At 47.4% G+C, this 13,677-nt stretch overlaps 1 protein-coding gene across 2 annotated transcripts; it reads left to right on the top strand.

The window, feature by feature from the left end:
• The first annotated feature begins 1,025 nt into the window (after window positions 1-1,025).
• LOC130114419 (dual specificity protein phosphatase MPK-4) lies at window positions 1,026-7,670 on the top strand. Of its 2 annotated transcripts, XM_056282293.1 has the most exons (4): window positions 1,026-1,374; window positions 1,523-1,603; window positions 3,419-3,603; window positions 5,202-7,670. In XM_056282293.1, exons 1-4 carry the CDS (start codon window positions 1,290-1,292, stop codon window positions 6,051-6,053), a joined length of 1,203 nt encoding a protein of 400 aa, XP_056138268.1. In that variant the 5' UTR covers window positions 1,026-1,289; the 3' UTR covers window positions 6,054-7,670. The 2 variants fall into 2 exon arrangements, with proteins under 2 accessions (XP_056138268.1, XP_056138269.1); XM_056282294.1 differs by lacking the exon at window positions 1,026-1,374 and having other exon boundaries at window positions 1,593-1,603; window positions 3,348-3,603.
• The last annotated feature ends 6,007 nt before the right edge of the window (window positions 7,671-13,677 follow it).

Genomic DNA, 13,677 nt, shown 5'->3' with positions numbered 1-13,677 from the left:
TCAAGTTGATGAAGTTTAGGACACAGCCAACGAGATAGCACATGCTGTGTGAGGATACGACAGATGCTTATAACGTCTTGCCGTGGGAGTTTGGGTCGTAACGTCATGAATAATAATGAGGGGCAGGGCGGACCGGATTTTTCTCAAATTATTACAAACGTTGAAGCGCTGCATTGCCTGCACCGGATCCCCCGGAGGTCGGAGCCCTGCGTTGGTCCCTCGCTGCATGCAAAAACTCCGCTCGCTTGATTTACAGGCTGTAATGAATCGAGCGCTCGTGGGAGTTTCGTTCCGTTCAGCGCCTGCGCTCTGGCTGCGCACTCAATCTTAACTTATTCGGTACTGAGGGGGAGCGATATAAACCGTTATTTGTGGTCTTAAAAGGAGCTGGCGTAATGAAGAGGATCTAGTGCCGTTATTCTCTCTCTCTCTCTCTCTCTCTCTCTCTCTCTCTCTCTCTCTCTCTCTCTCTCTCTCTCTCTCTCTCTCTCTCGCCCTCATCTTTTAATACTCCGGCCCACACGCCAGCGTGGTAGGTGGCGGTAATGCGCCTTAAACGCCAGTTGCCCCCCCCCCGCCATTAAATACGAGACGAAGAAGAACGCTCCGGTGGCTCGCGCGGACTAGCCAGGCTAGCTGACGAGCTAAATGGGTTGTTGTCTTTTAACGCGTCCCGGTTTGTCAAGCGAGCGTTCGTCTTGCAAGGCGGCGGGTGAGCGGGTGTCTGCTGCACCGCGGGTGTAGCTTGTTATCGACGCTTAGAAGGCGCTTATGCTAAAGCCGCTAACAGGCGATTAGCTTTGTAACGTCAGCTATCGCGGGGTGGACGTCTAGCTAAGCTAATCTACGTTGAAACCGCCGCTATCTCGCTAACGTCAATCCACGGCTAGCGTACGTAACAGCTAACGTACGTAACAGCTAGCGTATATGTTGTGCTTTATCGATGTGGGTCGTTTATCTATGGTCCAACTCGCAGTGTCGTTTCTCGCACTCGTCTTCGGCTGAATCACGTTCTAGCCGGAGCCGTACCGCCCACCTGCACATCCCAGAAATGGTTCATTAGCGGACTGTTTAGCTAGCTGCTCGTCAGCCTAGCCGAGCTCCAGCCTCCTCTGAGAGTGAAACTGCAGGATGTCTTGACTGATGACGCAGACGGTGCTGTCTTGCCCTCCACAAGGAGACGATGGCCCGCATGTCCCTGCCGGCTCCCGCATGTCCCCGCCTGCCCCCGCTTGCTCCCACCTGTCCTCACCTGTCCGGCTCGTGTCTCCGCCAACAGGGGGTGGAAAATGGAAAGAAGGAAAGAGGGAAACGGAGGCTTGAATGCACTTAAACTGCTGGACAACAAGATCTCCAGACAGGATGGAAAACCCGGTGAGAGAGAAAGTGATTTTCCTCTTTGGTAATTCATGCATACGTCTGATTAAAATACTGTACAGGTAATTAATTCTTCCAGACAGCTTTACACTCAGGGCGAGTCTGTTTACCTCGCACAGTGTCTGACTCATGCTGTCATCCACAGGCATTGCAAAGGCTCTTCACAGCATATTCAAAACCCACAGTACTTCGCAGATTCAGTCCACTAGTCGTTCAGAATGTGCTGGTAAGTGCGCTTCTCTGTGGTAAAGGTTTAATCTCATGTTCGTGACTGTTAAAGCATTGGGTTTTTTTTACCCCCCCCCTTATTCTCCCCAGTTGTACTTGGCCAATTACCCCATTCTTCGGAGCCGTCCTGGTCGCTGCTCCACCCCCTCTGCCAATCCGGGGAGGGCTGCAGACTACCACATGTCTCCTCCCATACATGTGGAGTCACCAGCCACTTCTTTTCACCTGACAGTGAGGAGTTTCACCAGGGGGACGTAGCACATGGGAGGATCACGCTATTCCCCCCCAGTTCCCCCTCCCCCCTGAACAGGCGCCCCGACCGACCAGAGGAGGTGCTAGTTTAGTGACCAGGACACATACCCACATCCAGCTACCCACCCGCAGATAAGGCCAATTGTGTTTGTAGGGACGTCTGGCCAAGCGGGCGGTAACGCAGGGATTTGAACTGGCGATCCCCTTGTTGGTAGGCAACGGAATAGACTGCTACACCAGCCGGACGCCCCTATTGGACTTTTTTACTGTACAGAAATAATTTTACTTTGTCAGTCACATTTTCAGGGCATAATCCTCAATTCTCCAAACTGAACGGCCTTCACAGAGGAATGTTAAAAAATCTTTTTTGGTGCTTCCCTTCTCCCATAAAGACTTGTTTCCAGGTTCTTGGATATCCGCTTTAAAGCATCTTTGTGTAATCCTGCTGCTTTCCTGATGCATAACATGACTATTAAATAGCAGCAGGGGCTGCTGAATGGTAGTGAGGCAAAGCAAATTAGTCAACCCCCCCCCCCCCACTCATCAGATTTCTCCATTTTAAAACACAGGAGCCGGACCGGCTGACTGGTTCTCTTGTTGTTTGTCTCACAGTCCTCAGTAAATCACAGCCATCACAGTAAACTGATTTCTACTGATGGAGTATGAAAATGGCAGATGTCAGGAAAAGAGCTGTGTACTCAGTACCGTTATATTTGAATTAGCTTTGTTTGAATAGTAGAGGTTGGGAATTGAGTAAAATTACACATTGTACTTTTACTTTGGTAGATGTAAAACTATTTATAAATAGTTATTTGCTCCAACAAGAAATTAAAATCTGTTTTTGACAGACACTCTTGGCCAACTGGGTGTCGGCAAGATGGTGATGGTATACAGTAATTTTTACAAAGCGCTATTATAGCCAACACTATTTACCATCATCATGTTAGCCATTACGCTGTGATCCACCACTTTATAAGAGGCCATTTTGTGGGCATCCAGGTAGTGTAGCGGTCTATTGCGTTGCCTAGCAACACAGATCGCCGGTTCGAATCCACAAGTTAGCCTCCGGCTTGGTTGGGTATCCCTACCGACACAATTGGCTGTGTCTGCGGGTGGGAAGCCGGATGTGGGTATGTGTCCTGGTCGCTGCACCAGTGCCTCCTCTGGTTGGTCAGGGCGCCTGTTCAGGGGGGAGGGGAACTGGGGAGAACAGCATGATCCTCCCACATGCTACGTCCCCCAGGTGAAACTCCTCACTGTCAGGTGAAAAGAACCGCCGGATGACTCCGCATGTGTGGGAGGAGGCTTGTGGTAGTCTGCAGCCCTCCCCAGATCGGCAGAGGGGGTGGAGCGCCAACCAGGACGGCTCGGAAGAGTGGGGTAAATGGCCAGATACAATTGGGAAGGGAAAAAAATTAAGAGACCATTTTGTAAAAAAAAAAAAATAATGTAAAAAAAAAAAAACAGTATCTGCTGTCCAAAATTTGCAGAGCTGCACCAAAATATACTGTCTGCTACATCAACAAGATACCTTCCACATGGTTCCTTGTGTGTGATCCAGGATCCTGTCCTAATCTGATGATGAGTCGAATCGAGCAGGCTGATCACCGGCCCACCCCCATCACCCTCACCCCCCAGCTTCCCCCCAGAGCCCACAGGCCACTCTGCATGTCCGTCTCCTCTGACAGCAGTGGCCGCTTCAAGGCTCTGGAGACACACGAGTGGAAGAACAACCTGAAAGCCCAGGTAGGTACACACACACACACACACACACACACACACACACACACACACACACACACACACACACACACACACACACACAGTTGTCTTCTATCCAACACAGCAAGAGTAATGAAATGAAATCCGACAGAGCTGAGATAAAAGCAGGGTGTCTACAGGTTCTTAAAAAGTCTGAAATTCAATTACCCATTTAAATTCATTAAATTGCCTTTAATGTGAATTTATGAGAATCTGTTCCTTCGAGATGGCATATCTAAATGTGTCAAACCTTTTCAACATTTCACGTTTTGATACTTGTTGCAAAATATGGCGTCAGTTTCTGCGTGACACGCCATTGTAGTACATGCGTGTTTGACAGCTTATGCTGCCCCGCCCCATCATGTCTAAAACATGAAGTATTAATTTTAATGCATTGATTCAGCATCCCACTTGTGTGCATGTAGGCTAAGTAAGCTGAATACATCCATCCATTATCCAAGCCGCTTATCCCAATCGGGATCGCGGGATGCTGGAGCCTATCATAGCCGTCACTGGGCAGCAGGCGGGGAGACAGCCTGGACAGGCCACCAGTCCATCACAAGGCCGACACACACATTCACACCTAGGGACAATTCCACGCAGACACGGGGAGAACATGCAAACTCCACACAGAGAACAACCTGGAATAACCCCCAAGTTTGGACAACCCCGGGGGTTCAAACCCAGGACCTTCTTGCTGTGAGGCGACTGCGCTAACAACTGCGTCCCCGTGCCACCCGCAAGCTCAATATGATTTTAGAGAAACGTCACTGACCAAAGATCTGCCGTTCTTTTTGAGGGGCAAGTAGCAGACGTTCCAGTTCGAGAGAGCTTGTTCAGTTCAACCTGCCGTCTTGTCTCGACCAGTGTCCAAATCAATCGCTTCTCCTTCACTCATATGCCCCAGTTCGAGAGAACGATTCATCTGATCTCATTCAGTGAGTGGCTGCCAGAGTGTCTAGACTCGAGTCACTCATTGACGTTCTCGTTTGAGACAACCAATCCCGCTCATGCATTGGTTGTCCTGCTTCCCATGTTTTTAGCAACTGCACCACCATAGCAGGCAGCATGTGCAGTACCCTACGATAAAAGCGAATGGGTGTGGACAGTATAAGTGGGAAAAGAGTCAAAAAATATTTTCATCTGTGTAGTCTTTAGGGGCCTGACTGTATTAGAGCAAATATTGACCCCTCTCATCAAATTACAGCCACTTAATCACCCCTGTCTCTTTTTTTTTTTTTCAAAAATAGAATAGGCCCTACTTTTATTAACTGAAACCTTCTGGCATGGTTTGTCCTAAAATTGTTCTAAAATGTCTTTATATTTGGTCTTAAAACAAAAAAGTATTGAGTTTAAGTCTGATACCTGCAGACACCCTGAAAAATAAAAGATAAAGTGAAAATAGTGTTATATAGATGAGACATAAAGGAGATGGTGATCTATTTAAAAACCATGGAGGTGGGAAGTGCCTTGGTGAAGGTTCTGATCCACAGCGCTGTGTGTGTGTGTGTGTGTGTGTGTGTGTGTGTGTGTGTGTGTGTGTGTGTGTGTGTGTGTGTGTGTATATATATATGTTTTCCCAGATGGAACAGGCCCACAGTGCAGGAGCAGCCAGTAGCACGGGCTCCCTGGAGAGGGCCTCGCTCTTCTGTGCCTCTGCATCCCCCACAGCGTCCAGCTCTGGTCTCTCCAGTCCCGTGGAGCTCCTCAACAAGAGCAAGTCCTCCAGCCGGTTCTCCCTCTTCTCCCCACCCTGGAACAGCAGCTCTGAGTCTGACTCCAACCCCCCCTCTCGCTCAGGCTCCAAGAAGCTACGCAACTATGTCAGGGGCCCTGACACCCCCGAAATCAAGCCCAGCGGGCCTGAACACTTCCAGTACTCTGAGCCGGTCATCTCCAAGGTAACAGACTATATTTATGTGGGTAACCTGAACGCAGCATACAGCGGTCGTACCCTGTGTCGAAACAACATTGACAGCATCATCGATATGAGCAGCCTCCCAGGGGAACCGGGCCCTAACCTCTGCCTCATTCCCTGTACCTGCTCCCGGGGAGCCCGCCACAGCTGGTCCCGCCTGAAGGTCGATCTTGGGGAAGGACCCGATGTGCTGGGCCGGGGGCTTGCCCTGAAGCAACGCTGCTTTGAGGACATAAATGAGTGCATTGACGCGTCCACTGTAAAACGGAAGCGAGTCTTGGTCCATTGTCGAGACGGCTTCTCCCTGGCGCCCACCTGTATCATACAGTACCTGATGGTGAAACAGAACATGAGGCTCATCGCTGCCTATGAGCTGCTGAGAGCCAAATACCCCGTCAACATCAAGGAGTGTCACCAGAATGTTCTGGTGAGCCTGGAAAGAGCCTTACGGCCTGGAGGCAACGTGGACCCGGAGTGCTTTAAACAGGCCATCTCCCGCAGAGTGGCCTGGACGTGATTCTGTTACTGCTCCCCGCCTGGCCATCTCTTACTTATGGCATGCTTAATTTCTCTACCCTGTCATGGCTTTAGATCTTTTTCTATGATTATCTAAGGGCAGCTGTACCTCTTCTCTTAGATTGGTCAACTGGATATTGTGATGTTTCCACCTGCGTTCAGTGGTTGTGAATGTTATTTGCAAAATATAGCCTAGCAATGACTTGTTTTCACATGCACACCAATATTCTAATATTAATCTGATTAAGAAAATATTCTGATTAAGACATAACCATGTTAATCAGGTTGTTTTTTGTCTTATTACCGTGGTCCAAATGAAGTCTTATTTGGGTAAGCGTTTTTTGGTTAAAACATGGAATATTCTGATTTCTATCTGGTAAACTCTTTAATCACATGATTGCTCTAATTCCGTTTTCACAACGCTTTATAACAGCCAGGCAGATGTCACCCTGGTCTTCGTGGTGTTTTCCTATACGTCGAAAGAAAAGTGAAATAAAAGAATTCTCAACATTTCGGGGAAACTGAAAGTGACCTCATGCTTGATATTCTGGCAGAAACTGATGTCAGGGCTTTAAGAGAAATCCTGGCTGTGGGTTTAAAACCAGAAGGCAAAGCAAACTTGTGCTACTGAAGGGCTGTCCAACTTCAAACAAAAATATTTGGACTGGATAACAACGTCTTAACAGTGCAAGGCTGACTTGAAGTTTGTCACTGTCACCGTTGGGCAGTAACAGGAGGTATTGAAAGAGCCGAAGTGCCATAGACCAAATTCTGATAGAATCCATGTGAAATGTTTTAACCAAAATATCCCTTAAACTGATCACTTCCAGTAATCGGGGATATTGGTTTGCATGTAACCTCAGTGTGACCAGTGATTCCCCCCTCCCCCCCCCCAACTCATCTTAAAGAGACTCCGTAGACTTCATGAATCAGCATCTAAGTATGAAAATGTGATAGTCTAGACTGTATAGTAAGTGTAGTCATGCTGAACGTGGTGTGCAGTGGTGATGTGAAGGTGTTTATCGGGGAATTTTACTGGGAGGTCTCAGGAGAACATTGATGTCATCACACTATTGACGGGGTGTTGAGCTATCAGCCATCATGAGGAGCTCAGTTTTTCTTCCGTAAATCACTGGCTGGTTTTAAAAAGTGAAATCGTGGCTCATAAATTCTAACTCGCATTGTTCCCAGTGGACAAACACAAACTTCCAACCCTTATCCAATGTACCTTCTGCTGCTTTTAACCCTGAAGAACAGAGGATTAATGGGATGTCACACCTTTACCTGGACCAGACTGTAGACTTCTCCAGACTGATTCCTCTGCCATCTTATGAGTGGTCTTTGCATGTAGTGGATAACTGGTTTATATCCGAGTACACCTTTGTTCCATGTGGCCTACAACTTGACCAATCTATTCTGACAATGTGCTACATGGTTATATGTGATGGAAGATGAGCACTCCTTGCTGTCCTCTATGAGGAAGACTTGGCCCTCCTGACATCCTTTCTTTTATCCTACTCTCTCAGACCACTGAGATGGGGCACAGGCCATGGTTGTGTGATATAGTGGAGCTGAGCGACATGGATCTGTGAGATATCAGTTTTACATCTCACTGAGCTGGTTCACTACTGACACTGCAAGAGATCATTGCACTACTGGCAGGGTTGTGAAATTGCTGTTTCCATTTCAGAAGAGTTTCTAAAAAAAAATTGTCCCTACATGATCATTCCTCATACTGGCTGCTTAGTTTGACTTCTCTACGAACTACTCCTGCAGGTTACCAACTGCCCTGTTTTCCAAAACCTGTGCATTACTTTGCGTTTCATTTGCCAATTTGATTATACTACTGACCAGTCATCATTGTCAGTAATATAAGTTAATGACCTGATAAATCTGTTAAAATCCTTGGCACTAAGTGTCGGTCCGTCAGGCATGTTTACCAAGTCACCCCTTGTCTTATCTTTAGTTGAACAACACACATACAGACCCGTTCACTTGCTGATGTCTCTCAAATTTCGACACCTGCAGTCACACAATGTTTAGTTCACCTTGAAGCTACAAGCCTGTATCCAAAAAATTGTCATTTTAGATGCTTTCTGTCTCGTACATATAAGACTAACTAATCCACGAATCTCCACATCCTGCAGACTGTAGTGGTGTGTGATAAGGATGGTTGGTGTCTGGTAAGGACTTTGCCAGGAAAAATGACAGGGGCATAGTGTTTTCCATCTTCATCACAGCAGCCAGATGAGGAAAAAGATGGCAGGTAGTGTTGAGTTAGAAGAAGTGAAGGTGTTGTGTCTAACCAGCAGTTATGACAGAACAAGCTGGTAGAAGACCTTTACCAACACATAGTACTACATCCATAAGTACAACTCAGGTTCAACCAGGTTTTCTGGTCTGTTTCTGACACAACAGCCCTTCTGACTCTCATTCCTTTGGAATGGAGCTCAAACGCCTACATAGAGACACACCGGTCCAGTGAAACGACAATATTCAGGCTTGTAACTTCAGGAATCTGTTTATTTCCAGAGGTGTACTAACAAGGAGGTTGTGAGGTATGGGGCAGAGATGTAGTGTGTGTGTGTGGGGGGGGGGTTAATATATAAATGTGAAAGAAAAAGTGAAAAGTAGAAAGCGTTTTTAAAGCTGTCTATTCTGAATGTATTGTGTTGCAATTCATTGTCTTCCACAGCCCTCGAATGTCCCCACAAACATGTTTTACAGTGACACGTTTTATTTCTGCCCTCCGAATGCTAGATGTATTTGTTGTAATGATGTCATGTAACAGGCCTGACACCCCGTGTCTTGGATGATTAGACAGTAATCTGACATAAAGCTCAGGTGTAAATGCAGCGCAGAGTCGCTGAGAACAGATTCTACTGTGACTGCTCCTCTTCCTCAGGAGGAAGTGTGAGATACATGGCTGTGGGTTTTCTCCTGAACGTCATCTCTACTTCTGAAACATCCGAGTCTGGGGAGTTGAGTAGAAAGATTTTGCAAAGCTGGACAGAACACCGTCGCACTTCCCGTACACACTCCTGTGTTGTAACTTTGCTGAGTCTAGCGAGGGGGATGTGGCGTTCAGACTCGGTGGTGTGTGTTTTATTGTGGCAGACGGAGAAACCTGCGTTGTGGTTGACTCCCAACACGGAACAAGTGAACGACGTTGCTCTCCAACTTTTGAATGAAGGATGGAAGCGAGTGCAGAGACATCATGTCCTTTATGGTTGCACTGGGCGGCACGGTGGCGCAGTGGTTGGCATGGTCGCCTCACAGCAAGAAGGTCCTAGGTTCGAACCCCAGGGTAGTCCAACCTTGGGGGTCATCCGGGGTCATCCTCTGTGTGGAGTTTGCATGTTCACCCCGTGTCTGTGTGGGTTTCCTCCTGGTGCTCCGGTTTCCTCCCACACTCCAAAGACATGTAGGTCAGCTGAATCGGCCAAACTGAAAATTGTCCCTAGGTGTGAATGTGTCGGCCCTGTGATGAACTGGCGGGCTGTCCGGGGTGTCTCCCCGCCTGCCACCCGATGACTGCTGGGATAGGCTCCAGCATCGCATGACCCGAATTCAGATAAGTGGCTCGAATAAAGGATGAATGGATAGATGTTTGCACTGGTGTGTATGTGGTGTATTGTCACAGCCATTCTATCTGTACTGAGATTAATTCATTGATAAATTCCACCAGCCTAGCCTTATGGTAAGAAAAGAAACCTGGGGGCATCCGGGTAGTGTAGCGGTCTATTCCGTTGCCTACCAACACAAGGATCGCTGGTTCAAATCCTTGTGTTACCTCCGGCTTGGTCGGGGGTCCCTGCAGACGCAATTGGCCGTGTATGTGGGTGGGAAGCTGGATGTGGGTATGTGTCCTGGTCGCTGCACTAGCACCTCCTCTGGTTGGTTGGGGTGCCTGTTTGGGCTGGGGGAAATAGCGTGATGCTCCCACGCGCTACGTTTCCCTGGTGAAGCTCCTCACTGTCAGGTGAAAAGAAGTGGCTGGTGACTCCACATGTATTGGAGGAGACGTGTGGTAGTCTACAACCCTCGCCCGGATCAGCTAGAGGGGCTGGAGCAGCGACCGGGATGGCTCGGAAGAGGGGGGGTAATTGGCCAAAGTACAATTGGGGAGAAAATGACCTGATGTTTACACAATGCCACCTTTTGAAGAGAGAATTTTGCAAACCGTAATCATTTTGTAAGCCGAGTCTGGCCAAGTCATGTTTTGCAAGGTTTTGGTTTATGAGTTCCGGTCTTTTCTATTGCTTTGTGGTGTGAGTTGTGGAAAGAAGTGGTTTACGTGTTTACTGTGGGGCTGACGTGGCGTGTGGCGGTGCCAGCTGGTCACATTGTTTACTGTGGGGCTGACATGACGTGTGGCGGTGCCAGCTGGTCACATTGTTTACTGTGGGGTTGACGTGGCGTGTGGCGGTGCCAGCTGGTCACATTGTTTACTGTGGGGTTGACGTGGCGTGTGGCGGTGCCAGCTGGTCACATTGTTTACTGTGGGGTTGACGTGGCGTGTGGCGGTGCCAGCTGGTCACATTGTCAGTCACAGCATCCTGTCTGGCATCCTGTCTGCCTCGGTGTACACACACCTGTCTGTGGGACGGTGTGAAGACACGCCTTCGTTCAGGGAGAGTTTCACATTTTTGTGCGGCGAGACACACGGTTTGAGTAACACATGCGAAGACTCGGGCTGGACAGTATTTAGTTTGAGAATCAACATGGCAGTAGAAACTCCTGCAGTACTCACATGGCAAAAGATGCAAATCTGATCTGTCTGTGTTTGGCAGAAGCTCTGTACTTCCTACTTGGCAGAAAATGAGGCCTTTTTTTGACTCCTTGAGGGAAAATATTCTCACACATCTGACAGATAATGTTGATTTCATGACTAGTAGGTCAACTTTAATTTCTGAAACCACCCGACTCGCCGCGAGTGATAAATTATTTGTAAATGGAGCGTTGAGAGTTGGAAAAAGCTGCACAAGTAAACTTAGGAAAATGTTTATTTTTCTGATATCGCAATACATATCGCAAAACAACAGAAATATCGCAATGTTGATTTATTTTATTTTGTTCCGGTGTCGTTCAGCCCTTGTAAATACCGTGTGGAATCAAGCAGCACGTGTAACCGGGCCTGAGAAGAGACAGCCCAACGCCGTCTGTGTGATTGTGTTTGGTTGAACTCTGACCTTTGGGAGCGTCCGGTTCTCCTCTAGGCTAAGATGGACTATTGAACCTCCGGCCGGCCGGTGACGGTCCTGGGGCCTCGCATATCAATTAATACTATGCGCAAATTTGTGCGTACACACCCATGGGAATTTTTAGCCCTGAAGTTAGTCTCAGAGACCAGTGTAGAACCTGGCTAACCCCTGGATGTAGACACCAACTGGCTAACACTGAGGTCTTCGCAGGCCTGGGTGACTGCTCATTGCAGGAGGTAGACAATAGATGTTAGGAGGAAGGAATTGCATATAACCATCATGCTTTGCTGCTGCCTGCCAGACAATCTTAAGGGCTGAAAAAGTCCATGGGTGTGTATAAACAGATTTGCCCATAGTAACGACTGATACATGAGGCCCCTGGTCTCCCGTAGGCTGAAATGGATGATGGAACCTCCGGTAGGCCAGCGGCGGTGCTGGTGTGTGTGTGTGTGTGGGGGGGGGGGGGCTTCAGCATGGTGCCTTTGGTAGACTTGATCTCTTGTAATGTAAAGTGAAGTAAAGTGAAATTTGCACACTTCATATGCAGTTTATTGGGCATTTCATTTCATTTCTGGTACGATGTAAAATGGTGCCTGGTGATGCTGTTCATGTGTTTTTTTGGGGGGGGGGGTGGGGGTGAGCGTAGACTGGGCGTTGCTGTAATAATTTATTGTAGTGATGAGTTGGTAAAACGTGAAGATTTTCACACAGGCTCCGTGTATTTCCTGACAGGTATTTGAATGTTGGGTGATTTCTGGGCGTGTTGGTGTTGATCTCGTGGTCGTAGGCAGTCTGTTCAGTCCTGGAGGTCACGAAGCGGCGGTCCATCTCATCTCATTTGGTTTTATAACTTGATCTCTCAGGTGATTTCTCAATGGCCCAGAGGAATGTTCGCAATGAATACGATGTTCAAGTATGTGAAGCAATGTATTTCCTGTGTCCATGTTTTTAAGTCATATATATATATATATATATATATATATATATATATATATATATATATATATATATTTGTACTGAGTGAATATTAAAGATGTACTGAAGCCCTGGTATGAAACAGGTCTCAGGTTTTTTGTTTTGGAGAAAAGGTTTTCATGCGTAGGTCAGGTCCCTCACCATGGGCGTCATTCATGACATGTTCTTATGCACAAATTTGTTCTTCAGCGCTGACGGATTCTTTAGTCTTGTCGTAGGTCTTCCAGATGGCAGCAAAGCCTTATGGTTATTTGTAGCTCCTTTCTCTTCTGAAATCTGTTGTCTACCCCCTGCAACAAGTATCACCCAGGCCTGCAAACACGTTGGTGTCAGCCAGTCGGAGCGACCAAGGCCGTCAACTTTGATGTTTTGGATTTTTGAAGTTTAATAACTTTGTGGTGGCACTGTGGTTAGCACAGTCGCCTCACAGTAAGAAGGTCCTGGGTTCCAGCCCCGGGGTAGTCCAAGCTTGGAGGTGGTCCCGGGTCATCCTCTGTGTGGAGTTTGCATGTTCTCCCCATGTCTGCATGGGTTTCCTCCGGGTGCTCCGGTTTCCTCCCACAGTCCAAAGACATGTAGGTCAGGTGACTCGGCCGTACTAAATTGTCCCTAGGTGTGAATGTGTATGTGTGTGTGTGTGTGTGTGTGTGTGTGTGTGTGGTCCCTGTGATGGACTGGCGGCCTGTCCAGGTTGTCTCCCCGCCTGCTGCCCGATGACTGCAGACTAGGCTCCAGCATTCCTGTGACCCTGAGAGCAGGAAAAGTGGTTTGGATAGTGGATGGATGGATGGATGGAACCCTGCTTTGCTGATAACTAACCAACAGGAAATGACATAATTTTGACATAAGTGCTGTAATACTGCATTTAAAAGCTACTGTGAATGGTATAAAATGGTATAAAGTTGATGAGAAGTTGGAGAATACAGCACGTGGATGTGAGAAGATTGAAAGAAAGCCGACAGAACCACCAACAAACTACCAACAAACCACCAACAAACCACCAACATACTACCAACAAACCACCAACATATCACCAACATACTACCAACAAACCACCGACATACTACCAGCATACTACCAACAAACCACCAACATATCACCAACATACTACCAACAAACCACCGACATACTACCAACATACTACCAACAAACCACCAACATACTACCAACAAACCACCGACATACTACCAACATACTACCAACAAACCACCAACATACTACCAACAAACCACCAACATAATACCAACAAACCACCAACAAACTACCAACAAACCACCAACATACTATCAACATACTACCAACAAACCACCAACATAATACCAACAAACCACCAACATACTATCAACAAACCACCAACATACTACCAAAAAACCACCAACATACTACCAACATGCTACTAACAAACCACCAACATACTATCAACATACTACCAAAAAACCACCAACA

This window comes from Lampris incognitus, chromosome 6 (genome assembly GCF_029633865.1).
Source record: "Lampris incognitus isolate fLamInc1 chromosome 6, fLamInc1.hap2, whole genome shotgun sequence".
Lineage (NCBI taxonomy): Eukaryota > Metazoa > Chordata > Actinopteri > Lampriformes > Lampridae > Lampris > Lampris incognitus.
The sequence above is the reverse complement of the archived record's forward strand: the minus strand, read 5'-3'. Positions and strand labels throughout refer to the sequence as shown.